Below are 27,437 nucleotides of genomic sequence, written 5' to 3' on the forward strand. Positions count from 1 at the left end.
TCTGGCCATGGTTTTTGTCGTTGTATTTAAGCTTGTTTGGATTTAGATTTGTTGTGGTTGCTACAGAAAAATACTAACTGGATAGAACGCTGAGAGTTAAAAGAATTCTAATTTATCTTTAACCTGTGTATAAGAATTGCGAGGAGAATCCATTGAAAAGAAAAAATACTGGGATATGAGCAAAGACAGAATAATGACTCCAGGGGCACCTGGGTGGCTCAGTCATTAAGCATCTGCCTTCGGCTCAGGTCATGATCCCAGGGTCCTGGGATGGAGCCCCACGTTGGGCTCCCTGCTCGGCGGGAAGCCTGCTTCTCCCTCTCCCACTCCCCCTGCCTGTGTTCCTGCTCTCGCTATCTCTCTCTGTCAAATAAATAAATAAAATCTTTAAAAGAAAAAAAAAAAAGAATAATGACTCCAGAGGCTGCATTCTCAACCACTATTCTACACTGCCTCAAAAAGAATTTGCAGTGCATATCTAAATCTTTTAAGAATTTCTAACACAAACTAAGTCCCAACATTTGAGATTCCAATGAGGAGTCATCATCTTAAGGGCATCATTCATGGAGGAGGTAATGAGCTGGGCCTGGATTCATTCATCCAAACATGTAACCAAGGACCATTTCTTATTTGGTTTTCTGTTCCCAGTGTCTGGTATACAGTAGGTACTCAAAGTTGTTTTTTATTTTGTTTTGTTTTGTTTTGAATGAGTGAATAGAGCCTCACTATGTGCCAAACACAGGTAGAGAAAAAAGGGAGAAAGCATTCTGGCCGAAAGAATGCAGAGGAAATGAGTTCTGCCCAATATATTGGTCAGATCAGAAGGTGGGAGACTAGTAGCCAAACTTCCTCCTTCCCACCAAATTACTAGAATGACTATCTTAGATAGATGATTGTTCCTTTTGAACTTCAGTCATGGATCAATTGAGAAAATGTCCAAAAGCAGGAAAAAGAAAGAATAGTAAAATGAAAAAAACAAAAAACAAAACCCCACACCACACACAAAAATGGTCTCATAAAATGTGAAAGCTGAAAAGGAATTAATGGAGTTCACTTAGCCCATTACTTTTATCTAACTGAAAATGAGGCTAACAGAGGTCAAGTGACTTGACAAAGGCTGCTTATAGTTAACCATGTTGGCACTAGACCCCATGACCAGTACTCTCCTATCCCATACTGTTGTTAAAATCAATAATCCTGGAGGTCCTCTCCAAGACCTCTGATAACAACAGCTAGTATTTGAGTGTTTATTGGCCATGCGTTAACCTAAAAGCTTTACTTGTCTTAACTAATTCATTTTTTTAATTTTTTAAATTTATTTTTTATTAAAAGATTTTATTTATTTGACAGAGAGAGACACAGCGAGAAAGGGAACACAAGCAGGGGCAGAGGGAGAGAGAGAAGCAGACTTCCTGCCGAGAGGGAGCCCGATGTGGGGCTCGATCCCAGAACCCTGGGATCATGACCTGAGCCGAAGGCAGACGCTTAACGACTGAGCCACCCAGGCACCCCTCTTTTTTTATTATTAACATATAATGTATTATTTGTTTCAGGGATGCAGGTCTGTAATTCATCAGTCTTACACAATTCACAGCGCTCACCATAGCACATACCCTCCCCAATGTCCATCACCCAGCCACCCCATCCCACCCCCCTCCACTCCAGCAACGCTCAGTTTGTTTCCTGACATTAAGAGTCTCTTATGGTTTGTTTAACTAATTCTTTTTTTGACCATGCTACAAGATAAGCAATCATCATTGCCATTCTATAGATGAAGAAACTAAGACATGAGAGAAGCTAAGTAATTTGCTTAAGATTACAAAACTATGAATGATGGAGATGAGATTCAAATCCAATGAACATTTTTTCTTCCCTTTCTAGATTGTGAAATTCTTCTAAGCATGTACTTGTTACACATTATCATATCCCTCCTCCCCAAATCTCCAGCGTCTAGCACAGCATAAGGCACACTGTAATTTATAACCAGATACTGAAGTACTTCATTTTATCCTGTCTTAAAATGTTAGTTAACTCATCAATTCAGCACATTTACTGATGCTTATGCCAGGTCCCGTGCTAGGCACTTCATAAACCTTTCAATCCTTAAAACAACTCTATGAAGTAGATACCCCTGTTTACGGAAATGAAGTAACTTGCCCAAAACTCATAGCTAGAAAGAGACAAATATTAGGCCATTCCGAGGGCCACACACATGCCACTAAACCACCTCTTTCAATACAGTCCCTATCTCTCAAAGACTTTCTACTCTGGTAGGGATAATGGTAACCAATTACAATGCAGTGTTATCAGTACTAAAATAGTGGCTAGGTTCAAGTGCTGAGAAAACAAGAGAGAGCAAGGATTTGGAGGACACAGGGAAGTTTAAGAGGTGACAACCGAATAGGATGACTTTAAGGATAAATGGAAGTCCTGTAGCAGAGAATACTGTGCTTTGACCTCATTAGAACCCTAATCTATTGAACTCTACTTTCTTCCAACCTATTAGCCCTCTCCAGCTTGGATTCCATAGCCCATCATTTCAATAATACCCTGGCCTCCCTTTAACCCCGTGTGTTTACATCTCACCTTTCTGGCATGAATGGAGTATAGCTGCAGACAACAGAACCTATGCTAGCTAAGTTAAGCAGAAAGAGAGTTATTGCCAAGTATTATATGGCTTACAAAATTACTTGAAAGGCTACAGGAGAAGGCTCTCTTGGAACTTACAGGAACAAGTCTTAACCCACAAAATAAGTCTTTCCCATGATCAAGAAAGTTATGGCTATCATTGCAGAAAGTCACTTAACCAGCAAGTTGATGACTAAAGAAATCCACTGCCTCTGCTATGATACTTGCCAGCAAAACTGGATGGCTCTCACCCTCTTTGTCTCCACATCTAACTCAGTTCAAATTCAATTCTCACCTTAGGTGCAAAGGAGCCTAGGAAATCATTTTTAGCATTCCAAACTTTTCAGTAAGAGAAGGCACATTAAGAGGTGGAAAAGTGTGCTGAGCAAGTCAAATCCCCAGTCCTCACCATACCTGGATATGTTTTCTCCGTGCCTACACTGAACATCCTGATGTTGCTAGAAAAAAAAAAAAAAAAATGCTCTCCAACCTCAAATGGGCCCTTAATTCTGCAAGACAATTCTACATTTCTCTGGTCTACTCATTCTCCAACAATCTACAATGACTTTCACACTTTCTACAATCTTCTCAAATCTCTGACCTCCTCTTATTCTAAGTATATGATCCCATCACATACTTTCCAGAAAAAATAAAAGCCATGAGAAAGGAACTCATTTTACCAGTACAAAACACACAAACAACCTGTATCTATTGCCTTCATTTTATTCTTCCTTTCTATTAACTGGAGAAACTTCCTTCATTTCCATCTTCCTAAGATTGTTCTAACTGTAGTTTGGATCCCCATCCATTCCCATGTTCTCAGCAATGACCCAATTTCTCTCTTATGTTTTCAATTTCTCCATCACCCTCTCAACTGAGTCCTTGGTGACCTCTCATCTCCTTCAGCTTCCACATCCTCTCCTCTCCTTTACAATCATATGTATGAAAAATACTCTAGATTCACTGCCTCCATCCATTTCCTTCTCTGAATCTTTGCCTTATATCTGGCTTCTGGTCCCACCACACCAATTCTCATGAAGGACACCATAAGCTCCACGAAGATAAAGCCGAGAGACATTTTTCAATTCTCATGATATTTAAATTCCAGGATTTTCTAACACAGACCATTTCCTGCTGCTGAGACAACATTCCTCTGGTCCTCCACTCCAGCTCTTCTGTTTCTCTTGTGGACTCCTGCTCCTGTTCTTGGCCAATACATGTTGGGACCACTCAAGGTTCTCTTAGTTGATCTTACCCACACCTATGGCTCAATTATCCCCTACATGCAAATTACGCCCAACTAAATATTGTCCAAAACATCTCTGAGTTCCAAAGCTGTATTTCAAACTGCCTCCTGGATGTCATGAATGACCTCTCCCTTCCCCTTCCAAAAAAAGAACTACCCCATAGCCAGAAACCTAGGAGTTATGTTTGATTTCTCTTTCACTCCCTGAATCCAATCCACCACTAAGTTCTACTGATTTTACCTCCTTATCTCTAGAATCTGTCCAGTTCTCTGCAGTTGTACCAATACCTCAGTCCTCATTGCTAATATCTCTCACCTAAGTGGTCTATCTGCATCTATCTCTCCTCCAATCTGTTCATGCTACTGAGACTGAACAGCCATCTCTCCCCCCACACAGCTCTTTTCCCCAACAACAACAAAAAAACCCAGTGGTTTCTCATCAGTCTTGAAGTAGAAGTCCTGCACCTCTACCCACCTCCAGCTGCAAACTGTACCAGACTCTCCTTCATTCCCTCTGCACTGGCCACAGTGGCCTCTTTTTGCCTTTTAGTCATTTTCTTCCCATTTGCCACAGGGCCCCTGCACATGCTGTTCTATATGGAATATTCTGCCTTCCTCCCTTGACCCAAGTAATTAGAATTCTTCCTTCAGGTATCAATTCAGGCATCTTTTCCTCACAGATGCCTTTCTGCTTATTTCAGGCACTCATAGCATCAGGCACCTCTCCTAGGCAGCACGTATTTTACAGTTCTTTGAGATCACCGTGTAACATGTTTGCCCTCCCGGACTCAAACCCCTGAGGTCACGGACCATCTTTGGTTCACAATGTATCCTCAAGGCTCTTTCCAATAAATACCAGTTGGACGATTAAGGAGAAGACCTAGTTCCCAAGTATGAATCCAAATTTCTCAAAAGACCGTGCTCTGGAGAAGCAGGAGTCGGATATTCCTCTCAGCTCTCTCTCCGAGGCACAGAGCAGGCCCTAGTAAAAGGCTGCACCATCAGTGGCAGAAACAAGTCGGCCTCCTCAGCCAGAGGGGAGCCTGGTGGAGCTGGGAGCCAAGACTTTCCTCCCTGGGGGCGTCCGGCAAAGGCACAGGGCTGGACACGGCAGATGCTGGACGAACAAGTCAGCGGTCGAGGGCCTCAGACGGCCGCAGAGACCCCAACGCTCTGCTCCAGCCGAGAAGGGGACCCTAGGCTGCTACGTGCCGGCGCTGGGACCTCGGGGCCCGCCTTTGCCCCCTGAAAACCTTCAACTGAGAAGGGCCAGGCTCAGGCCACACAACCAAGGCGCTGCCTCCAGATGCCGCAGCCACCCACCCCCGACCTTCCCTCCACTTACTCTGTGTCAGCTCCGGGTCTCCCCGCCGCAGCATTGCGCGAAACGCCAAAACCAGACAGCGATCCCACCCACAAGACACAGCGCGCCTAGGTGGGCCTCCGGCTCCACCCACCAATCCTGGCACAGTACTCTCGTGACGCTAAAAGAGCTGACCAATAAAAGAAGAGCACTCAGGGGGCGGTTCAGAGGGGACTACTGGAAAACGATTGGTTTCTCCAAGCCGGAAGTACTAGGGGAAGAACTAATTTGGAACCAATCGCGCGCTGCCTGAGGGTGTCGGCGCGGTCAGTGGCGGCGCCGAGGAGAGCGGTTGCCGCCATGATAGAGCAGCAAAAGCGCAAAGGCCCAGAGTTGCCACTGGTCCCAGTCAAGCGGCAGCGGCATGAGTTGCTGTTGGGAGCGGCGGGGTCGGGCCCCGGAGCGGGGCAGCAGCAGACGGCGCCGGGCGCTTTGCTGCAAGCGGTAAGTGAAGTAGCAGGCGGCTTTCGGCCCTCGGCTCATCTTCCTCTCTGAGAGCCTAGCACCCGGTGATCCCACACTGCGGAGAGGGAACGCGAATAGCTACCTGCAGTTAAAGTAGGGAAGTACTGTGAAAGCGGTCGACACCCCCGCGGATGCCCCATTCGTTCCCCGGTAGGACGCCCGTTTTCAGCGTCTCGACCACCCTGTGAGGTGGCGTTAGAATTGAAGTTAAAGACCTTGAACTCAAAACTGGTAACAGGGCTTTTTCATACTTAATCTTCCACAGGGATCGCGCGTAGAATAAACATTCAGAAAAGTCTGTAGAACGGATGGATGAATGAATGAAAGAATGAATGAATGAGGGGCGGAAGGAAATGAATGAGACCCGCTCGCTTTGGGACTTTGGACAAGTTGCTCTCCCCTTTTTTTCTCAGCCCTAGTACTGTTATTAACAACAACCGAACAATTGCTAACATTCATTGAGTCCCTGTACTAAGGGCTTTGTGTATGAAAACTCCATTAATCTTGGTAACAGCCTAAGAGTTAGGAACTCTGAGTGTAGTGTTTTGTAAACTCTTCCTGATAAATGATAGAAAGATATTTTAAACCCCGAATCCATGCTCTTAACTGCTTTTCTTGTAAGATGGAGGTGATGATCACATCTCTCTTCCTGTGCTATTAGGCTCAGATCAAGAAATACATGTGTCTCCTCTCTCAACCTTTCCACCAGCCGGTGAGCAAATCCTGCTGGCACTGTCCTCAAAATATATACCAAATTGCTACCCCTTGTGCCACCTCCATCACTAACTCCTGGTCTAAGCCATTGTTTTCTCATCTGGCATTATTATAGTGAGGTCCTAACTGGTAGTCCTGTTTCTGCTCTTGTGTGATCAGTCTTTTCTCAGTCCAGCGGCCAGAGAATCTTGCTAAAGGTCAGATCATGTTACCCTCTGCTGAAAACTTTTGATGGCTTTCCACTTCACCCAGAGTTAAACCAAAATCCTTACAATCTTTTGCTTGTTTTCCCTTTACCTCTCAGATCTACCTATTTTCCATTGCTAACCCTGCTCTAGTCTCTGCTAACCCTGGCTTCCATGCTCTTGCCTCAAAGCCTTTGCATTTGCTGCATTCTACCAGAATGCTCTTCTTCAAAATATCCACATGGTTTACACACTCAGCTCCTCCAAATCTTTGTTCAGATATCATTTTTTCAGTGAGGGCTTTCCTGACTACCCTGTTTTAAGTTGCAATACCCCGTATGCATTAATCCACATTGCTTTTTTTTCTCTATAGCACCTACCACCCACTGTATGTTTTATTTGTTTTCTTTCTCCCTCTCTCCTCTTCCTCCTTTCCACTAGAACACAAACTCCATTGTTTATTTTGTTCAGTACTATTTTTCCAGTGCCTAGAACAGTGCCTGGCACATAATATTTTTTTAAATAAATGAGTAAACTGGAAACTACTAAAGACATTTGGGGACTATTGATAGTGTACCAGTCCTTCTCTCTGAAAAGAATATCAGCCTGGGTTTTTTTGAATTGTCCAAGCCTAGGCTTAGTATCGAGACCATAATCAAAACTACTTTCCTGGGTAATATGTACCCTGCAGGGTGTGGGAAGCACAGTTCAGTCATTCATTAAATGAGCTAGAGACTGGGAAAACAGTGTTGAATGACACAAGCAGAGTCCCTGCATTCACAAGGCTGCTTTTCTACCAGGGAAAAAGAACAAAATGTGTAAACAAATACATAAGGAAGGTAATTTCAGGTAGTGGTAAGTACTATGAAGAAGTACAGTAGGATTAATGGAATACAGAGGGGAGGTGTGGTGCTGCTTGAGTTTGAGTGATCAAGGAAAGACTTTCTGAAGAGGAAACATTGGAAGGAGCTAAACACGGGAAGATCAAGGGAAGAGGATTCTGGTCAGGAGCAACAACAAATGTAAAGATCCTCAGACAGAAATGAGCTTAACATGTTTGAGCAATTCAGAGTTGGCTGGCGTGGGGGGCGCCTGGGTGGCTCAGTTGGTTAAGCAGCTGCCTTCGGCTCAGGTCATGATCCTGGAGTCCCAGGATTGAGTCCTCTATCGGGCTCCTTGCTCAGCAGGGAGTCTCCTTCTCCCTCTGACCCTTCCCGCCTCTCGTGTTCTCTCTCTCAATTAAATAAATAAAATCTTTAAAAAAAAAATGTTGGAGGGGCGCCTGGGTGGCTCAGTCGTTAAGCGTCTGCCTTCGGCTCAGGTCATGATCTCAAGGTCCTGGGATCGAGCCTCACATCGGGCTCCCTGCTCGGCAGGAAGCCTGCTTCTCCCTCTCCCACTCCCCCTGCTTGTGTTCCCTCTCTCGCTGTGTCTCTCTCTGTCAAGGAAATAAATAAAATCTTTAAAAAAAAAAAAAAAAAAAAAATGTTGGATATGGGACAGGAGGAAAGTGAGGGAGTAGTTAGTAAACAGGTAGACACTGGACACTTCAGCAGGAGGGGATTAAATTAGAGGCATAAGTTAATATGAGAAGAGTTGCCATTCTCTAAATCAGGAGAAGTACACTCAGTTATTGTTTCCCATGTCTTTTGCATCCTCCTTTGCCTGTGTGTAGTGACTACCCTGTACTTCTGTCTTTTATTTAGGGACCTCCAAGGTGTTCCTCCCTTCAAGCCCCAATCATGCTGCTCTCAGGACATGAAGGGGAAGTGTACTGCTGCAAGTTTCACCCCAATGGATCCACCCTAGCATCTGCAGGATTTGATCGACTGATATGTAAGAGATGGGTTTTTGAAGTTGGAGTAATTGCTCTCTGCTAAAAAACCTTTAATGCCACAGAAGGTACCAGTCTGAATTGGTCATATCACAAGCTACATAGCTAACATGCTAAAAGAGTATAATAAGAATGTTGAATGATCTTGGATATAGACCTCAAGGTCCATGTGGTAAATACAGAAGGGATTATGTTACTAGTTGGAAAGTGAGTTGCCGTACTTTGAGAATATCTTCCTCATGGAGACAAATCTTTTTTTTTTTTTAATTTTTTTATTGTTATGTTAATCCCCATACATTACATCATTAGTTTTAGATATAGTGTTCCATGATTCATTGTTTGTGCATAACACCCAGTGCTCCATGCAGAACGTGCCCTCCTCAATACCCATCACCAGGCTAACCCATCCTCCCACCCCCCTCCCCCTGATGGAGACAAATCTTGAGCTGATGTAGCCAGACAGGAGATCTAGGCATACTGGGTTAATGGAATAATGAGGAGAGAAATAGCTTTTCCTTTTCCCAAAGATGTGAGGCCTTCATCTTGATACACTTATAGAATCCTAGCATATGGGAAAGAAGGGTGGGGAGGACCATAAAGTGGCAACTCACTTGGATAATTTACTTGTAGATCATTAGGATCTGTATCCAAGTGGTGCCTGGCTGGCTCAGTCAGTAGAGCATACAACTCTTGATCTTGGGGTTGTGGGTTCAAGCCCCATGTTGGGTGTAGAGATTACTTAAAAATAAAATCTTAAAAAAAAAAAAAAAAGATCTGCATCCCGATTCTCAGCTGCTAGTTGGCAATACCCACTTTTGAGAAATAAATTGAAAAAAAAATTATTTTAGAAGAGTCGTGAGAAAAAGCAAGAGAAAAGATATCAGGAGCATCTGACTGCCTTTTATTCTGGCATCGTTTGTTGCATTGTGAAATGAAGTGAGTCATTTAGCTGTTTGCTTGTAAGTCTGGACCTCAGGGTGGATGATAGTTGTCTTTGCTGTCTTGATTTAGGTGTTCTAGTTCTGTGATCCTTAAGCTTAACAGTGGCCAAGCATCTGGAAGACTTGCAGTCTTTGCAGAACATCCTTGAATCAATAAGCTTATTTCATCAAACAAAAAACAGTTTATCAACTGAAAAATAATTACTATGTTTCTGTACCTTATTATGTATAGAGGTGCTCCTTAGTAACACTCATAAAAGTTCATTGCTTGCTAGACCAGGTTCCCTGGGGACAGAAACTGTGTCTATTCATTTATCCCATTTTATCCTAGCACCTGGCATGTTATAGGTATATGGTACATGTGGAATGAGTAAATGTAGTATAAAGTCATTGCCATGTGACCTTCAAGTCAGTTCCAGCTTCCTGGGTTTTCTGTAAGTGCTGTCATTTTGCAGTCTCTTTATACTCAACCAACATGTAGTAGTGAGTACCAACTTTTTTAACATTACAGCAAAAATCTTAAGATTTAAAAAAATATATCTATTTTTTTTAAAGCTTTTATTATTTGAGAGAGAGAGAGCACGGATGGGGAAGGGCAGAGGGAGAAGCAGACTCCCCACTGAGTGGGGAACCCGACGTGGGTTTTAATCCCAGGACCCCAGGATCATGAACTGAGTAAAAGGCAGATGCTTAGCTGACTGAGCTACCCAGGCACCCCCCAAAATTATATCTATTAACTAATTTTTTCAGCCTTACGAAATATGAAAATATTGCACTATTTTTATTTTTAGTGTCAGGAAAATTGGTCCAGTCAGTAGAGCCAATAGTGTTCCAAGGGAGTGTAATCTCAAAACTGTTGTGGTAAATTTTTAAGTACCTTTTCTATGGCTGATGATGAGTTTTCTTTTGTGTAGTAATGATCACAGAACCCCTGTCTTCCTAACAGTGTTGTGGAATGTCTATGGTGACTGTGATAACTATGCTACGTTGAAGGGACACAGTGGGGCAGTGATGGAGCTGCATTATAACACTGATGGCAGGTGAGTAAGTAGGCTGAATAATGGAATGACAGCTGCTTCTCATACTAATTTTTCTTGGCATCCTTTCACATTTCATCCTTAAGTTTTCTCTCAGGAGACATTGCTGTCAAACACTACCGCATTTTGGGCAGCTACTTTATTATCCTATCACTGTCAACCCAATTTCTTGTTCCACGTATGCATTTGTAAATACATCTCTATCATCTAACATCAGCAGCCAGGCAAATTTGTTTCTTTAAGACATAAAACAAAATGTAATTTTATATGCAGAAATCAGCTATTTTTACTATACAAGCAATAAAATATTTATTTTGAGAAACTCAAAAACATATAAATAAAAAAATAACCCATATTCCTACCATTCCAAAGATAATCACTGTTAATATTTTGATACATTTTTCTCAAGTTTTTTTCCTACTTAAAGCTGTTTGGTTTTACATGTACATTAGAGGCTCACGTATGATCTTTTCTGCTGCTTTTTTCCTTTAACATTCACCTACTATATCGTTTATTATAACATACATTTATCATAAACATTTTAATGATCGCATAATGAATTACAGTAACTATATGTAATATAGAAATGTGATTATACAAAGTTAATTAGTCCTAGTAGGTATTTCAGTAAACATTCATTATTTTATACCTCTGATCTCTAAAATGATAAGGTCCCTGAATCAACTGGTACATAGCCTTGTATACATTTTTCCTGTTAATATTTGAGTAAAGATAGCCTTATAAAATCAATTATAACTTAGAAATCATTGTCAGGGGCGCCCAGCTGGCTCAGTCCTAGGCGCATGTGATTCTTGAGCTCAGGGTCATGAGTTTAAGCCCCTTGTTGGGTGTAGACATTACTTAAATAATAAAACTTAAAAAAAAATCATTTTCAGAGATGAAATAAAAACTTTGAATTTTAGAGAAAGGGTTAAAGTTACTGAGTCACTGGGTCAGGAATTGCCACAGTCTGTCTTCCCTCTGTAGCAGGGAGTGATTAAACATTTCCAGATGGGAAAGTGTCTAAAGCGTTGTCTATCAAGGAGGAAGATATTGACAAAACTACTGTATTAGGTTGGAATATATCATGGGGACTGACAGAAGGACTTTTTTTTACATTTTCATGGGGTAGACCTCGTAACCCGGTGCAGAGAACCAGTAGGATTTGGGTAGGTAGGGTGAGGCATGCCCACATCATGTGTCAGACTGTCAAGAGTACAACGCGTCAGTGGCCTTAAAGAGTTTGGCACATTTTGGCAAGTGGGGAGGATGGATGGTTATTGTTCATCTTCACTTACTTGTTTTTTGTTCTTCTTCTTGTAGTATGCTCTTCTCCGCATCCACAGATAAAACTGTGGCAGTGTGGGATAGTGAAACAGGCGAGAGGGTTAAAAGGCTGAAAGGACACACTTCCTTTGTGAATTCCTGTTATCCGGCCAGGAGGGGCCCCCAGCTTGTCTGCACTGGCAGCGATGACGGGACAGTTAAGGTGGGTGTTGTCCGTCTGTATGTTGCAGTTTCTGAGGTTCCATAACGTGAACTTATTTTGCCTTCCACCTATGGTGTAACCTCCTCTCCACAACTTTGTTTTAACAGTCATTTCCCAAAACAGAGGTCTTTTTTTTTTTTTTTTTTTTTTAGGGGCGAGCGGGGGGGGGGGGGGGGGGGGGGGGGGGAAGATTGGGAGGGAGAGAGACAAGCAGACTCCATGCTGCATGTGGAGCCCAATGCAGGGCTCAGTCTCATAACCCTGAGATCATGACCTGAGCCGAAACCAAGAGTCAGACACTCAACCAACTGGGCCACCCAGGCACCCCCAAAAAATGAGGTCTTTTTAAATAACAGTATTTTTAAGTATCTTGTAGAATGTTAGAACCATGTTGAACCATTGTGACTTGGAATGAAATGGACCAGCTGAGTTGGATTCTTGACTGAGCTGTTAACGTAATTATGTGATCTCAGGCAGTTCACTTTTCTGATCCTGTTTCTCAGTCTTTAGAACAGTGACAGTAATATACATGTCTTACAAAGCTGTTGTAAAAGTATAGTCACTATATGAAAAGATCAGTATATGGTTTAGTAACAGGGTCATTTAGTCCAGTGATTTCCAACTTGTCTTCATGTCAGACTACCTGAAGAACCCGTTAAAAATACCCAGATTTGGGGCACCTGGGTGGCTCAGTCATTAAGCGTCTGCCTTTGGCTCAGGTCATGATCCCAGGGTCCTGGGATTGAGCCCCACATCAGGCTCCAAGCTCCACGGGAAGCCTGCTTGTGTTCCCTCTCTTGTTGTCTCTCTCTCTCTCTCTCTCTCTGTGTCAAATAAATAAATAAAATCTTTAAAAAAAAAAAAATACCCAGATTCGGGATGCCTGGGTGACTCAGTCGGTTAAGCATCTGCCTTCAGCTCAGGTCATGATCCCAAGGTCCTGGGATCGAGTCCCGCATCATGCTCCTTGCTCAGCAGGGAGCCTGCTTCTCCCTCTGCCTGCCGCTCCCCCTGCTTATGCTCTCTGTCTCTCTGACAAATAAATAAAATCTTTAAAAAAAAAAAATACCCAGATTCTAGTTCAGTAGGTCTAGAATGAGAATTTTTGTTTTTAAATTAAGACTTTTTTTTTTTAGAGCAGTTTTAGGTTCACAGCAAAATTGAGGGGAAAATACAGAGATTTCCCATATACCCACTGCCCCCACACATGCACAGCCTATCCCATGATCCCCCACCAGAGTGGTATATTCTTTTACAGTTGATAAACCTACATTGACACATCATAATCACCCAAGTCCATAGTTTATATTAGGGTTCACATTTAATGTTATACATTCTGTGGTTTGGGACAAACATATAATGACATGTATCCATCACAGTGGTATCATACAGAGTATTTTTGCTGCCCTAAAAATCCTCTGTGCTCCTTCTATTCATCCCTCCCACCCCTGACAACCACTGATCTTTTTAACTGTCTCCATAGTTTTGCCTTTTAAGATTGGTTTCTTTTACTTAGTGATATGCATTTTAAGATTCTTTCATGTCTTGCAGACAGCCTCTCCTCTGCTGTCCTGCCCACAGTTACCTTGCAGTGTATTCAATAAACTCCTATCTCCTTTAAAAAAAAAAAAAAAAAAAGATTCTTCCACGTCTTTCCGTGGCTTGGCAGCTCATTTGTTTTTAGTGCCAAGTAATATTCCATCGTCTGGATGTACCACAGTTTATTTATCCATTCACTACTAAAGGACATCTCGGTTGCTTCCCAGAGTTGGCAATTATGAATAAAGTTGCTATAAACATCCATGTGGGAGTTTTGTGTGGACCTAAGTTTTTCAACTCTCTTGAGTAAATACTGAGGACTACGATTGCTAGATCATATGGTAAGAGCATATTTAGTTTTTAGAAACCACCGATCTGGGTGCCTGGCTGGCTCAGTTGATGGAGTATGCAACTCTTGATCCCGGGGTTGTAAGTTTTTTGGTTTTTTTGTTTGTTTTTAAAGATTATATTTATTTATTTGAGACAGAGAATAAGCAGGGAGGGAGGGAGAAGCAGACTCCCCGCTGAGCAGAAAGCCTGATGTGGGGCTAGATCCCAGGACCCTGAGATCATGACCTGAGCTGAAGGCAGCTGCTTAACTGACTGAGCCTCCCAGGCACCCCTTGGGGTTGTAAGTTTGAGCCCCGCGTTGGGTGTAGTGATTACTTAAAAATAAAATCTTAAAGAAAAAAGAAACCACGAGTCTTCCAAAGTAGCTGTACCATTTTGCATTCCCACCAGCAATGAATGAGAATCCCTGTTACTGCACATCCTCATTTGGTGGTGTCAGTGCTTCAGATTTTGGCTTCTCTAATAGGTATGTAGTAGTACCTCACTGTACGTTTAACTTACATTTTCCTGATGACATATGATGTGAAGCATCTCTTCATATGCTTTTTGTCATCTATGTATCTTCTTTGGTGAGGTGTCTTAAGATCTTTAGCTCTTTTTTTTTTTTTAAGATTTTATTTATTTATTTATTTGTCAGAGGAAGAGGGAGAGAGCACAAGCAGAGGGAGCAGCAGGCAGAGGGAGAGGGAGAAGCAGGCTCCCCACTGAGCAGGGAGCCCAACATGGGGTTTGATCCCAGGACCCTGAGATCACAACCCGAGCCGAAGGCAGACGCTTAACTGACTGAACCACCCAGGCGTCCCTTTAGCTCATTTTTTAATCATGTTGTTTGTTTTCTTATTGTTGAGTTTTAAGAGTTCTTTGTACATTTTGGATAATAGTCCCTTATCAGATACACAAATATTTTCTCCCTGTCTTGTGGTTTATCTTCTCATTCTCTTGACAATGTCTTTTGCAGGCAGAAGTTTTTAGTTTTAATGAAGTCCAGTTTATCATTTATTTCTTTCATGGATTGTGCCTTTGGTGTTGTATCTAAAAAGTCATTGCCGTACCCAAGGTCATCTGTGTTTTCTTCTGTTACCTTCTAGAAGTTGTACTTAACATTTAGGTGTGTGATCCATTTTGAGTTTGGAATTTTTGTGAAAGGTGCAAGATCTGTGTCTAGATGCATGTTTTTTGCCTGTGGGTGTCCGGTTGTTCCAGTGCCATTGGTTGAAGAAATTCATTTGTTCCATTGCCTTTGCTCCTTTGTCAAAGATCAGTTGACTGTATTTATGGGGGTCTATTTCTGGGCTCTATTCTCTTCCATTGATGTATTCTTTCTCCAATACCACACTGTCTTGATTATTATAGCTTTATAGTAAGTCTTTTTTTTTTTTTAATTTTTTTTTTTAAAGATTTTATTTATTTATTTGACAGAGAGAGACACAGATAGAGAGGGAACACAAGCAGGGGGAGTGGGAGAGGGAGAAGCAGGCTTCCTGCTGAGCAAAGAGCCCGATGCGGGGCTCGATCCCAGGACCCTGAGATCATGACCCGAGCTGAAGGCAGACACCTAACGACTGAGCCACCCAGGTGCCCCAGTCTTTTTTTTTTTAATATTTATTTATTTATTTAAGTAATCTCTATACCCACCCTGGGGCTCGAACACACAACCCATCGTGGCCCAAAGTGGAGTGTCAGGGCCCAAGTGAGGTGAGGAGAGCATCCATGCAGGATGGGAGCAGTCCACTGTAGGGAGATGGGGACTGACAAGGGTAAGGATGGCATCCATATGACACAGAGTAGGTAGTCCAGTATGGGGATTTGGAGGGGGGAGCAGGCCAACATGAAGAGTCAATGCCCTAGCAGGGTAAAAGGGTCATCTACACATTGGTGGGGGAGAAAGTATGGGTGTCAGAGCTTGAGCTGAGAGTGTCCACATGGGGTGGGAACAATTTAGGTAGGGAGTCTGAGGCTAGCATTCCTGAGGAAAGGCAGCCTGGAGAGGGATATTAGAGCCAGAGCAGAGTGAAGGGGGCATTCATACAAAGGGATAACCCAAATGAGGTGAGGAAGGGGTCCACATAGGGAATGGGGATCACAGTTCAAACAGGGAAAGGAAGACATCCATGCAGGAGAAGGGTAGAAAAGGATGTGGGAGATGATTACATACAGGAAGCTTGATCAGGTAAGTATAATAAGTATAACGGGAGGCAGAGAAAGGAGTTACCAATACAGGAGAGAGAACTAAAATGCATCTTGTGTTGTTGGCTTTGAACTGGAAGTGTCAGTGTGAATGCATGACATTCAACATATAAACAGGTAGGTATAGAAAAAACAATAGATATAAATGTATGCTTACAGATGTGTGTGTGCATATATTGGCAACTGTCCACTGAGAGGGTTTAGGAACAATACCCCAATAGCAATGAGCACATCTCCTGTGCACATCTTGGTCTTTAAACACCATTTTCCACTAAAGAAACCAGGACTCCTTATTTTAGGACTGGGCAGGGAAAGTACAAGATGAACCTGGAACATCTTGTGCAAGAATGCTTGTCAAAAGAACATCTTAATCAAATGCTCAAACTGAACATTATCCATGATGGGACAAATCAAAATCCTGAGCCACTCAATAAAATACAATGAAAATGCAGCATCACTCCAGTGAGATTCCTGCCAAAGAGGCATAACTTGATTCTAATCATGAGGAAACATCAGACAAACCCAAACTGAGGGACATTCTACAAAATAACTGTTCTGTAATTTTGAGAAGCATCAAGGTCAGGAAAGGTCTGAGACACTCTTCCAGGCTGAAGGAGGCTAAAGAAACATGACTCGTAAATTCAACACATGATCTGAACTGAATCTCTTTGCAATAAAAGACGTACTGGTTCAAGTGGTGAAACTTGAATGGGATCTGAGGATTGGATGGTAGTAATGTGTTGGTGTTAATTTCTTCATTCTGATTGGTTAAGATTATATAGGATTATTTTAAGATTTTGTTTATTTTTTGAGAGAGAGATAGCGAGAGAGAGCATGAGTGGGGTGGAAGCGCAGAGGACGAGGGAGAAGCAGGCTTCCCGCTGAGCAGGGAGCCCAATATGGGACTCAATCCCAGGACCCTGGAACCATGACCTGAGCCGAAGGCAGTCACTTAACCAACTGAGCCACCCAGGCGCCCCAAAGATTTTATTTACTTATTTGAGAGAGAGAGCTCATGAGCTGGGCTGGGGAGAGGGGGAGCGGCAGAGGGAGAAGGAGAAGCAGACTCCCCACTGAGCAGGGAGCCCGATGCGGGGTTTGATCCCATGACCCCAAGATCATGACTGGAGCCAGAGGTAGACGCTTAAGCAACTGAGCCACCCAGGCACCCCTAATATATATATCTTTATAGGACAAGCACACTCAAGTATTTAGGAATGATGGAGTATTAGGTCAGCAATTCTCAAATGATTCAGGCAACAAAAATGTTCTCTTTTACTTCCAACTTTTTTGTATTTCAAAGTAAAATAATCTTTCAAAAATGATGGTTGTCTGGAACTAATATTCTAAAATATTTGACTCGGGGGTGCCTGGCTGGCTTAGTCAGTGGAGCATGCAACTCCTGATCTCGGGGTTGTAAGTTCAAGCCCCACATTGGGTATAGAGATTACTTAAAAATAAAATCTTTTAGGGGCACATGGCTGGCTCAATCGTGAGAGCATGGGACTCTTGCACATCTTGTGCAAATCTTGATCTCAGGGTTGTGAGTTTGAGCCCCATGTTGGGTGTAGAGATTACTAAAAATAAACTTAAAAAAAATTTTTTTTTAATGTAGATCCATGTTATATAAGTTTAGTTTTTTTTAAATAGAGCCTAATTGTTTAGAGTATAGGGTTCTAGAGTTGTTGTACCTAATCTTTATCTTCTATTGTTAATAAATCAGCCATTGAAAATAAATGTTAATTTTTTAAAACAAGCATATATTTAGTAATTATAAGAAATTAACACACATTTTAGTAAATTCAACATGAATGTAATGGAATCAGACAGTACTAAATTCTAGTCATTGTTTTGCTGTTGACCTGCTGGGTGTTTTTCATCAAGTTAGTTCCGGCTTTGCACTTTAGTTTGTTCATCCATAAAAGTTGGGATTAAACTAGATGGCCTAAACGTAGTAACTTTTAAACATTTTTTAAATCACAATTTGCATTAAGCAATGCATTTTATACTATGACCCAGAATATACTCCCCTCAGTACATCGGTGTTTATGAACCAACCCTTTCTGTATGGGACATTTTCTTCTATATTTTTTTTTAATTGGGGTAAAATTCACATAACATAAAATTTAATAAATTTTACCATTTTAACCATTTTAAAAGGTGTACAAGTCAGTGGCTTTTAGTACATTCACAGATGAGCACATTCACTGTTTGTGCTCATCACCATGATCCAATACCACAGAACCCCCCATAAAAATTAGAAAAAGATGGGAGCAGCCCATTGTAGGGAGATGGGGACTGACAAAGGTAAGGAGGGCAAAAAAGAAACCCCATACGCATTTAGCAGTCAGTATTTTTTCCCTACCTTCCAGCCCCTGGACGTTTCATATAAATAGAATCATATAATAAGTGGCCTTTTTGTGTTCAGTTTCTTTCACTCAGCTTAATGTTTTCAGGCTTCACCCTTGTTGTAATACGTATTAATGTTTCATTCCTTTTTAACACTGCTACAAAAATTGGTGCACAAGTTTTTGTTTCATTTCTCTTGGGTATATATCTAGGAGCAGGATTGCTGGGTCAGATGGTAATTCTACTTTAACTTTTTGGGGAACATCAGGCTTTTCCACAGCAGCCACATCATTTTATATTCCTACCAGTGATGTTCAAGGGTTCCAATTTTTCCTCACCATCATTCGTTAGTTTCTGGTTCCTTTTTTGTTTCGGTTTTTTTGGTAATTATAACCATCCTAGTGAGTGTGAAGCAATCTCAAATCATTGTTTTGATTTGCATTTCCCAAATGATTTATGATGCTGAGCATCTTTTCTCATGCTTATACCTCCTGAAAAGAATGTTTTATCAGGGCCTTTGCCCATTTATTGGGCTATTTGTAACATTGTTGTTGAACTATGGGTTTTTTATTCTGGATACTAGATCTTTAGCAGGTACGTGATTTGCAAGTATTTCTCCCACTGTTGGTTATCTTCTCATCTCATTTTCTTTTTCTTTTTTTTTTTTTTTTTTTATTCATTTGAGACACAGAGATAGAGAGAGAGAGAGAGAGCATGAGCAGGGAGAGAGGCAGAGGGAGAGGGAGAAGCAGGCTCCCCGCCGAGCCAGGAGCCCGATGCGGGGCTCGATCCCAGGACCCCAGGATCATGACCTGAGCTGAAGGCAGACGCGTAACCATCTGAGCCACCCAGGCGCCCCCATCTCATTTTCTTGACACTATCCTTTGACGTACAAAAGTTTCTAATTTTTATGAAGATCAGTTTATCTATTTTTTCTTTGGTCACTTGTGCTTTTGGTGTCATATCTAGTAATTCATTGCCAAATCCAAGGCTATGAAGATTTACCCCTGTGTTTTCTTCTAAGAATTTCATAGTTTTAACTTTTACATTTAGGTCTTTGATCCACATGGAGTACATTTTTCCATATGGTATGAAATAAAGGTCTGCCTTCATTTTTCTGGTTATCCAGGTGTCCCATCATCGTTTTTTGAAAAGACTTAATTTCTTTTTTTTTCTGTTTTATTCTTCTGTATGGGCCATACTTTTTTGCCTCTTTTCATATGTCATAATTTCTCTTTGAAAACTGGACATTTGAATATTATAATGTGGTAACTGTGGAAATTAGATTCTCCCCAAGGGTTTGTTGTTGCTGCATTGGTGGTGTAGCTGTTCAGTGAATTTTCTTTTTCTTTTTTTTTTTTTTTAAAGATTTTATTTATTTGACAGAGAGAGATAGCGAGAGTAGGAACACAAGCAGGGGGAGTGGGAGAGGGAGAAGCAGGCTTCCTGCCGAGCAGGGAGCCCGATGTGGGACTCGATCCCGGGACCCCAGGATCATGACCTGAGCCGAAGGCAGACGCTTAACGACTGAGCCACCCAGGCGCCCTCTTTTTCTTTTTTTTTTTTAAGATTTATTTATTATTAGAGAAAGCATGAGCAGGGGGAGAGGCAGAGAAAGAAGAGAGAGAATCTCAAGCAGACTCCCCGCTAAGCGCAGAGCCCGACAGGAGGCTCAATCCCAGGACCCTGAGACCATGTCCCGAGCCGAAACCAGGAGTCAGCCACACAACCAACTGAGCCACCCAGGCACCCCTAATAAGTGAATTTTCTGAACTAATTTTGTAAAGTCTGAATTATTTGCCATGTGTAGCCACTGAAATCTCTGTTTTATTAGCTTGGTGGCTCACTAATGATTTGACAGATTTTCTTAATCACTTGTAGGAAAAAAAAAAAAAACCTCTCCCCAGTCTTTGCAGATTCACTCTGTGTGTGTCGTAGGTCTGCCTTTACCAGGCAATTTACAGCTTTGTGTTAGCCTTCAGTTCCTGCTTGTGCACGGCCCGTGCAGGTCAGCGAGAGTAGAGCTTAGGGCCTTCTCAGGTCTTTTCTGAGCGTGTGCCAGACACGGGCATGCAAATGGCCTTCTAGAGTCCTAGGAATACGTCAGCTTTTCAAAGCCCTTTTTCTCCAAATGGTGTCATTCCCCATCTTTCCTCCCAAGCTTTTTGGTTTGTCTACGGTTTGCCCCAACTGTCATCCCTGGCCACAGACAACAGAGGCTAATGCATTTGCCTTTAAATGTTTTAGACAAATGCCTCTGCCCTGGCAGAGTTCCAAGTTAGGCAAAATAAAGTCAAACCCTTAAAGTTTATCCTTCAGGGAGCCTCCAGACAGTTAAAAACAACCACAATTCTTTGAGGATAAGGTCCATTCTACTCCCTCTGATACTAGGAACCTATACTGGGAATATAGGCCATTGTCCTCAAAGCTCTTGCTGAGCAGGAGATGGAGACAGGGTAAGTTAAAACACTACAAGACTCTCTTACTAAGACTCAGGAGGGTTTTTTTCCTCATTAAGCATTTGCCTGGTTGCTACAAAGTTTTGATTAGTTTCTAGAGTTCTGATAAAGTTGATTCTGCCAGTTTTTTTGCCACATAATTCTCTGCTTTTGTAGAGGTACAACCTTTTAGCATTCCCTACTCTGCCATTTTTGCTGATGTAACCTCTCCCTGTATATTTTCTAATGTAAGCCATGGCCCATTAATGAGCTAGGATCTACAGTTTGAAAACACTGGTCTAACATCCTTGCTGTGGGAAGAGCATATGAACTAAGCAAGTAGAGGATTTCCATCCTAAGGGCATGTTGATGAACTATGATTATTCATACTTTAACAAAGAAGTCTGAAAATACGACCAAAGTGATTTGTTCTCCCAACTTTCAGATACGTTGGCAAAATTATAGTCACTTCTCACCATGTTACTAGAATATCCAGACAAGTTTCTGAACGGGATCCTTGTTAAAAATGTATTTACCTGCACAAAGTCCTTAGACTTCAAGATATACTATGCAATTACTTACAATGATGTTTGACTATAGACCCTCCTATTCCTCTGCTTCAGCTGTGGGACATCCGGAAGAAAGCAGCCATCCAGACATTTCAGAACACCTACCAGGTGTTAGCTGTGACCTTCAATGATACAAGTGATCAGATTATTTCTGGTGGAATAGACAACGATATCAAGGTATGTTTAGTATTTGTGTTATATCTCCCTTTGACCTGTCTCCACTCACAGAGGTAGTCTTTTCAAACTTCTGAGATTGTGATAGCTTTGCACTTTATACCAACTACAAGGAAGATAGTAACTTAAATCTTGTTTTCTTTCTGTCCTATCCTCATTGACTTCTAAGTCAAGGGTTGCATTATGGCTCATATAAATGCCGTCAGGGACCAGACAGTTCATGTGAAGTGTGAGGCCCCATGTGTGGAGTCTGTGAACCTGAAGAGTGCGTTCCCTGCCTAAAGACATTTGCAACCTTTTTTTTTTTCCTCACTCTGTTGGCCTGCTGAGATAGCATTGAATCAACTTGTGATTCTCAACTCTGATCTCTCAGTGTGTCTTTCTCTTTGAGACTGTGGAAAGGAAGTTTTGGAGAGTCCACAACCAAGAGAGAGGGAAGGTGGCGGTGTTGTGAGAGTTGGCAGCGGTCCACACAGCAGCACAGCATAGCTCATGCTTTTGATTAATTGACTTGGATTCTAATCCCAGTCTGTCATTTTCTGGTTTCTTAGTACTGCAAGCAAGTTCTTTAACAGCCTCTTAATAACCACAATAACGTCTACCTCATGGGGTTGTAGTGGGGATTAAATGAACCTAATGCATTAGAGCACGTAACAGAGTTTCTGGACATAGCAAATGCCAGTGGATGGGAAGTGTCTTGGGGGCTACACAATTTGTGTCTGTCTTTACATATTGGCTTCCTTAAGTGTTACAAAGATTTTGACCTTACCTTCTGTTTTACCTTTAGAGTAATAACTGGTGGATAAATATTCAGCTTCCTGCTGTCCCTACCTAAAAATTGTGCTGTGTGCCCTTCCCTCCCTGCTTCCTTTGCTGCTACTATGGATGAAATGTCCTTGCTTTTGTCTAAAGGTAGTCCCTTCAGTGGAAGGATTTCAACTCCTTTTCCTGTCTGGGCCCTCATGCCATCTGTTTTCCCAGATCCTTTGTTTTCAACCTGCTCTTCTGCTGTCTTCTCATCAGCACTCCATCATGCTCAGGTCTTGGCGTTGGGGTGGGGGAGTCTTCCTTTCATTCTGCTTCGTCTTGTTGCCCTGTCCATCTTCCTCTTCACAGCCAGACTTCTTTTGTGGTGATGACAATAATAATGTTATCATTACCATCGGACACTTACTGTCAGTGTCAGGCGTTGTTCTTTGAGCTTTCTCTTACTCATTTAAGCTTCACAGCACCCTATGAAATAAATGCTATTAGTGCCATTTTACAGACGAAGGAACTGAATTAAGAGAAGCCCAGCAAAACCCAGACTCGGGTTTCAGAGTCCTGCTCTTAATACCTATGAGAAATGCCCCCTGATGATTGTTGTACACTCGCTGTCTTCATTTCCTCACCCCATTTCATTCTTCCACTCTCATGTCTCCTGATCACTCCTCAGCAGTCTGGCTTCTGCCTCTGTTATTTCATTGACCCTTCTCTTCAAGGTCACCAGTGATCCTCCTCCCTGTTCCTAAATTCGGTAGATCCTTTTAGTCTTTTCTTTTCTTTTAATAGTTGTGACAACATAATCTCCTACCTCTCTGGCATATCGTTCTCAAATACCTCTGTGAGCCATTCTCTCTATACATACCTTAAATGTCATTATATTCCCTAAGGTCTTTTCCTAGGTGCTTCTCATATATACCTTTTCCCTGGACAGTTCTCATCTGATTCCGTGACTTTGACATCTCTATGCTGATTCTATATTTCTGGCCCAGATCTTCAGCTCCAGACCCCTGTATACAACCAGCCTCTCGGCATTCCCCCACTTGGATGTCCCATAATACTTGAAAATTGACCATTTCCAAAAGTTAACTTCCCATCCCTTTTCTACCTTATAACTGTATGGAGAATGTTGAATCAGGGCATAGGAACTTAATTAGATCATCTTAATAGCTAATGCAGTATTTCCCAGAGAGAAGTTTGGGAGCCCATTAGCTTTAGAATCACTAGAGGGCATCTTATACACATGATAGTAGGTTAGTGTCATTAAGCTATTATAGTTTTCATACTTTTAAAATTATTATTAGGGGGCGCCTGGGTGGCTCAGTCGTTAAACGTCTGCCTTCGGCTCAGGTCATGATCCCAGGGTCCTGGGATCGAGTCCCACAATGGGCTCCTTACTCCACGGGAAGCCTGCTTCTCCCTCTCCCACTCCCCCTGCTTGTGTTCCCTCTCTGGCTGTGTCTCTCTCTGTCAAATAAATAAATAAAATCTTAAAAAAAAAAAAAAAAAAAAAAAAATATATATATATATATATATATATATATATAAATATATATATATTATTAGGGATGCCTGGCTGGCTCAGTTGGTAGAGCATGCGACTCTTGATCTCGGAGTCATGAGTTCAAGCCCCCAACATTGGACATAGAGGTTACATTAAAGAAAAAAAAAAGAATTCCCTTTAAAAAAAAATAGTAAAATAATTATTAAAGTTTACATATGGCAAAATAAATTTTGCTTAGTGTACAGTTTTATGAATGTTTATGCTTGCATAGATTTGTGTAGCTACCACAAACAAGGTATAGAACAGTTCCCATCACCCCCAAAATTTTGTAATGTTCACTTGTGTCAAACCCTCTTTCCATTCCTAACTCATTCCAACCATTGATCTGTTCTTTGTTCTATATAGTTCCTTTTTCTAGAATATCATACAAATGGAATCATACAGTATGTAACCTTTTGAGACTGCTTCTTTTATTTAAGGTCTGAGAATGTGATGCCCTCATCTCCGCTGTGGGGATAGACTAGCTTAAGAATAATACTCTTGTTGGGCGCCTGGGTGGCTCAGTCATTGAGCATCTGCCTTCGGCTCAGGTCATGATCCCAGGGTCCTGGGATCAAGCCCCACATCGGGCTCCGTGCTCCGTGGGAATCCTGCTTCTCCCTCTCCCACTCCCCCTGCTTGTGTTCCCTCTCTCGCTGTCTCTCTGTCAAATAAATAAATAATCTTTAAAAAAAAAAAAAAGAATACTCTAGTGCTGGGAAGGCCTTCTTATGACATATAGTGTGGCTTATTCCACGTTCTTTATCCTAGACTTCTCTAAACAGATATATTTAATTATGCTATAGTCCTTAAGGTGTACCCGATCCCTTTTTAGGATTTGAAGGTTTTCCATGTCCTCTCAGACACACTGTATGTTACACCTCTCAGGGTAGGTGATTTCTGCAGATAGCTAATCTCAGCTTTGTTCTGAAAGCCAAATTTCTCTCACAGAGAATGTGTAAGTAGAGTTCTATAAGTACAGTAATTACGTATATCACTAGCTTTTTTCTAAGAGGTTGTCCTTCAGGGGCACCTGGGTGGCTCAGTCAGTTGAGCATCTGACTCCTGATCCCAGCTCAGGTCTTGATCTCAGTGTCATGAGTCCAAGCCCCGCTTTGGACTCCATGTTGGGTGCGGAGCCTACTTAGAAAATGAATGAATGAATGACCTTCATATTTCTTTCAGAAGTTCCCTGATTCTAGTTCTGTATAATTTGGTGAATTAGTTCCTACTTACCCTATATGTTGTTTTTTTCTTTTTTCTTTTTTTTAAGTTTATTTATTTCTTTGTAATCTCTACATACAATGTAGGGCTCAAACTCATGACCCCTAGGTCAAGAGTCACATGCAGGACGCCTGGGTGACTCAGTTAAGTGTTGGCCTTCATCTCTGGTCATGGTCCCAGGGTCCTGGGATTGAGCCCCAAGTCAGTCTCCCTGCTCAGTGGGGAATCTGCTACCCCCACCACTCCCCCAAGCTCCTGTGTGCGCACATGTGTGCATTCGATCTCTCTCTCAAAAGAAAATAAATAAGCAAATGAGTAAATAAAGTCTGTTCCGTCTACAAATACTCAAATTTTTCTGCCAGTGCTTTGTTTTCAGGAATTTTTTTTTCCCTAATTTTAAAGATTTTATTTATTTATTTGAGAGGGAGGGAGCGAGAGCAGAGTGAGAGGGAGAAGCAGACTCCTTGCTGAGCAGAGAGCCCTATGCAGGGCTCGATCCCAGGACCCTGAGATCATGACCTGAACCAAAGGCAGACGCTCAACCTACTGAGCCACCCAGGCACCCTGGAAATTTTTTTTTTTTTTTAGAATGTACACAGTACTCCAAAAACTTGGGAAAACTTTCTACTCTGCTATACTGTTTCTAGCATGAAAACTCATAGTGTTGATGCCCACTAACCAGATGCCCAAACATTCACTGAAAACTGATTTGGGCACTTGCAAAATACCTTGCTTAAATTAGTTCTTCTGCCACAAATCTCAGATACACATCGACTGTGCACAAACAGTGTGTGCAGGCCTCAAGAAAGAAGGTCTGGAAATGGTGCCCAAGTGCTGTAAGGGATGGCACATTGCATTCTCTCCTAAAAAAGCTAAAGACTTCAACAATGCCTTCTCTGAAGAGGAGGAACAATAGCTTGAACAAAAAACGTCAGCCATTTCAAGCTTTCCTGATTATTGAGGCAGCAAACATCCTGACACAAAAATGATTGTATATAAAGTGTGTTGGGTTCCACACATGAGTGAGTTATTGATGGGGAAAGTGGAGTTGTCTGCCTTATGTATTGCTTTGACATACAACACCAAACTCATTTCTAGATAAGAAAAGTGCCTTACTTAAACAGGCAGCAAAAAAAAAATTCACTTAGAAAAACTACATGGCACGGGGCGCCTGGGTGGCTCAGTCGGTTAAGCGTCTGCCTTCGGCTCAGATCATGATCCCAGAGTCCTGGGATCGAGCCGCACATCGGGCTCCCTGCTCCGTGGGAAGCCTGCTTCTCCCTCTCCCACTCCCCCTGCTTGTGTTCCCTCTCTCGCTGTGTCTCTCTCTGTCAAATAAATAAAATCTTTTAAAAAGAAAAAAAGAAAAAAAAAGAAAAACTACATGGCAGTATTAAATCAAATTTGGAGGAAATTCTGTATTATACCAATGACCTTAACAAAATTGCTGTTCTTTTTCCGTATGACATTCCAGACCATTCCTATTGGCTTTAATTTTTTTTTTTTTTACAGAGTTGCAGTCTATGTAAACATAAATACTGTTTTGCATTTTCCTATTAGCTTAATAGCTTATTTTTGGAACATTTTTACATTTGGTCTTCAGAGTTATTTTTAGGAGTTGCTTAATAATAGCTACCAATTATTGAGGGCCTGCTGTGTACCAGGCATCTGCTAAGCATTCTATTTCTAATCTTCCCAACAGCCATAGGAAGTAAATGTTGTTATCCCCATCTTACAGACCAGAAACAGGCTTAGAGAGGGTTAGTGGCCGAATAACTCTTAGGACATGGTCAGTCTGACCCTAAATCCTCACTCTTTCTTCTCTGCTCTACTATCTTTTTCTTTTTTAAAAAAATTTTATTTATTTTTGAGAGAGAGAGCGAGCACAAGCAGAGGTTGCGGTAGGCAGAGGGGAGAGGGAGAAGCAGGCTCCCCACCAAGCTGGGAGCCCGAAGGGGGACTCCATCCCAGGACCCTCGGTTCATGACCTGAGCCAAAGGCAGACGCTTAACTGACTGAGCCACCCAGGTGCCCATGCTCTACTATCTCTAGCATGAGATCCCATAGTGTTGCAGTATGTTTATGGGCCATAACTTAATGAACCATTTATTTTCCCTGTTTGACATTAGGTTATTTTTAGCCAAACTGTTTTTTTACCTTTCCCACCCAGATAACAATGAATCTATAATTTATCTTTCTTTTTAATAAATATGCTTTTCCATAGTGTGTGTATGTGTGTATATGTATACATATAATGACATTAAATGAAAAATTTTAAGCAGTTGTATTTCTGTGTATTACCTTCTTATATATATTTCCATGTAATCATAATGCCTTTTTTTTTTTTTTTAGATTTTATTTATTTATTTGAAAGAGAGAGATACAGTGAGAGAGGGAAC

The 27,437-nt window shown here is 41.8% G+C and overlaps 2 protein-coding genes across 2 annotated transcripts in view; one reads left to right on the top strand and one right to left on the bottom strand.

Annotated features, from left to right (window-relative positions):
• ZCCHC17 (zinc finger CCHC-type containing 17) overlaps positions 1-5,318 on the bottom strand; it is a 63,661-nt gene extending 58,343 nt beyond the window's left edge. The window contains exon 1 of the mRNA XM_032389341.1: positions 5,220-5,318. The gene's annotated coding sequence lies outside the window, so the exon portion shown is untranslated. The remainder of the gene's footprint in view (positions 1-5,219) is intronic.
• Positions 5,319-5,413: 95 nt separating this feature from the next.
• Positions 5,414-27,437, top strand: part of SNRNP40 (small nuclear ribonucleoprotein U5 subunit 40) — a 33,156-nt gene continuing 11,132 nt past the window's right edge. Inside the window, exons 1-5 of the mRNA XM_032389367.1 lie at positions 5,414-5,681; positions 8,308-8,437; positions 10,323-10,416; positions 11,737-11,902; positions 21,390-21,512. Of these exons, the coding sequence (XP_032245258.1) occupies positions 5,538-5,681; positions 8,308-8,437; positions 10,323-10,416; positions 11,737-11,902; positions 21,390-21,512 (657 nt within the window). The 5' untranslated portion in view covers positions 5,414-5,537. The remainder of the gene's footprint in view (positions 5,682-8,307; positions 8,438-10,322; positions 10,417-11,736; positions 11,903-21,389; positions 21,513-27,437) is intronic.

The sequence above is a fragment of the Phoca vitulina genome, unplaced genomic scaffold (assembly GCF_004348235.1).
Source record: "Phoca vitulina isolate PV1807 unplaced genomic scaffold, GSC_HSeal_1.0 scaffold2, whole genome shotgun sequence".
In the NCBI taxonomy this organism is placed as follows: Eukaryota; Metazoa; Chordata; class Mammalia; order Carnivora; family Phocidae; genus Phoca; species Phoca vitulina.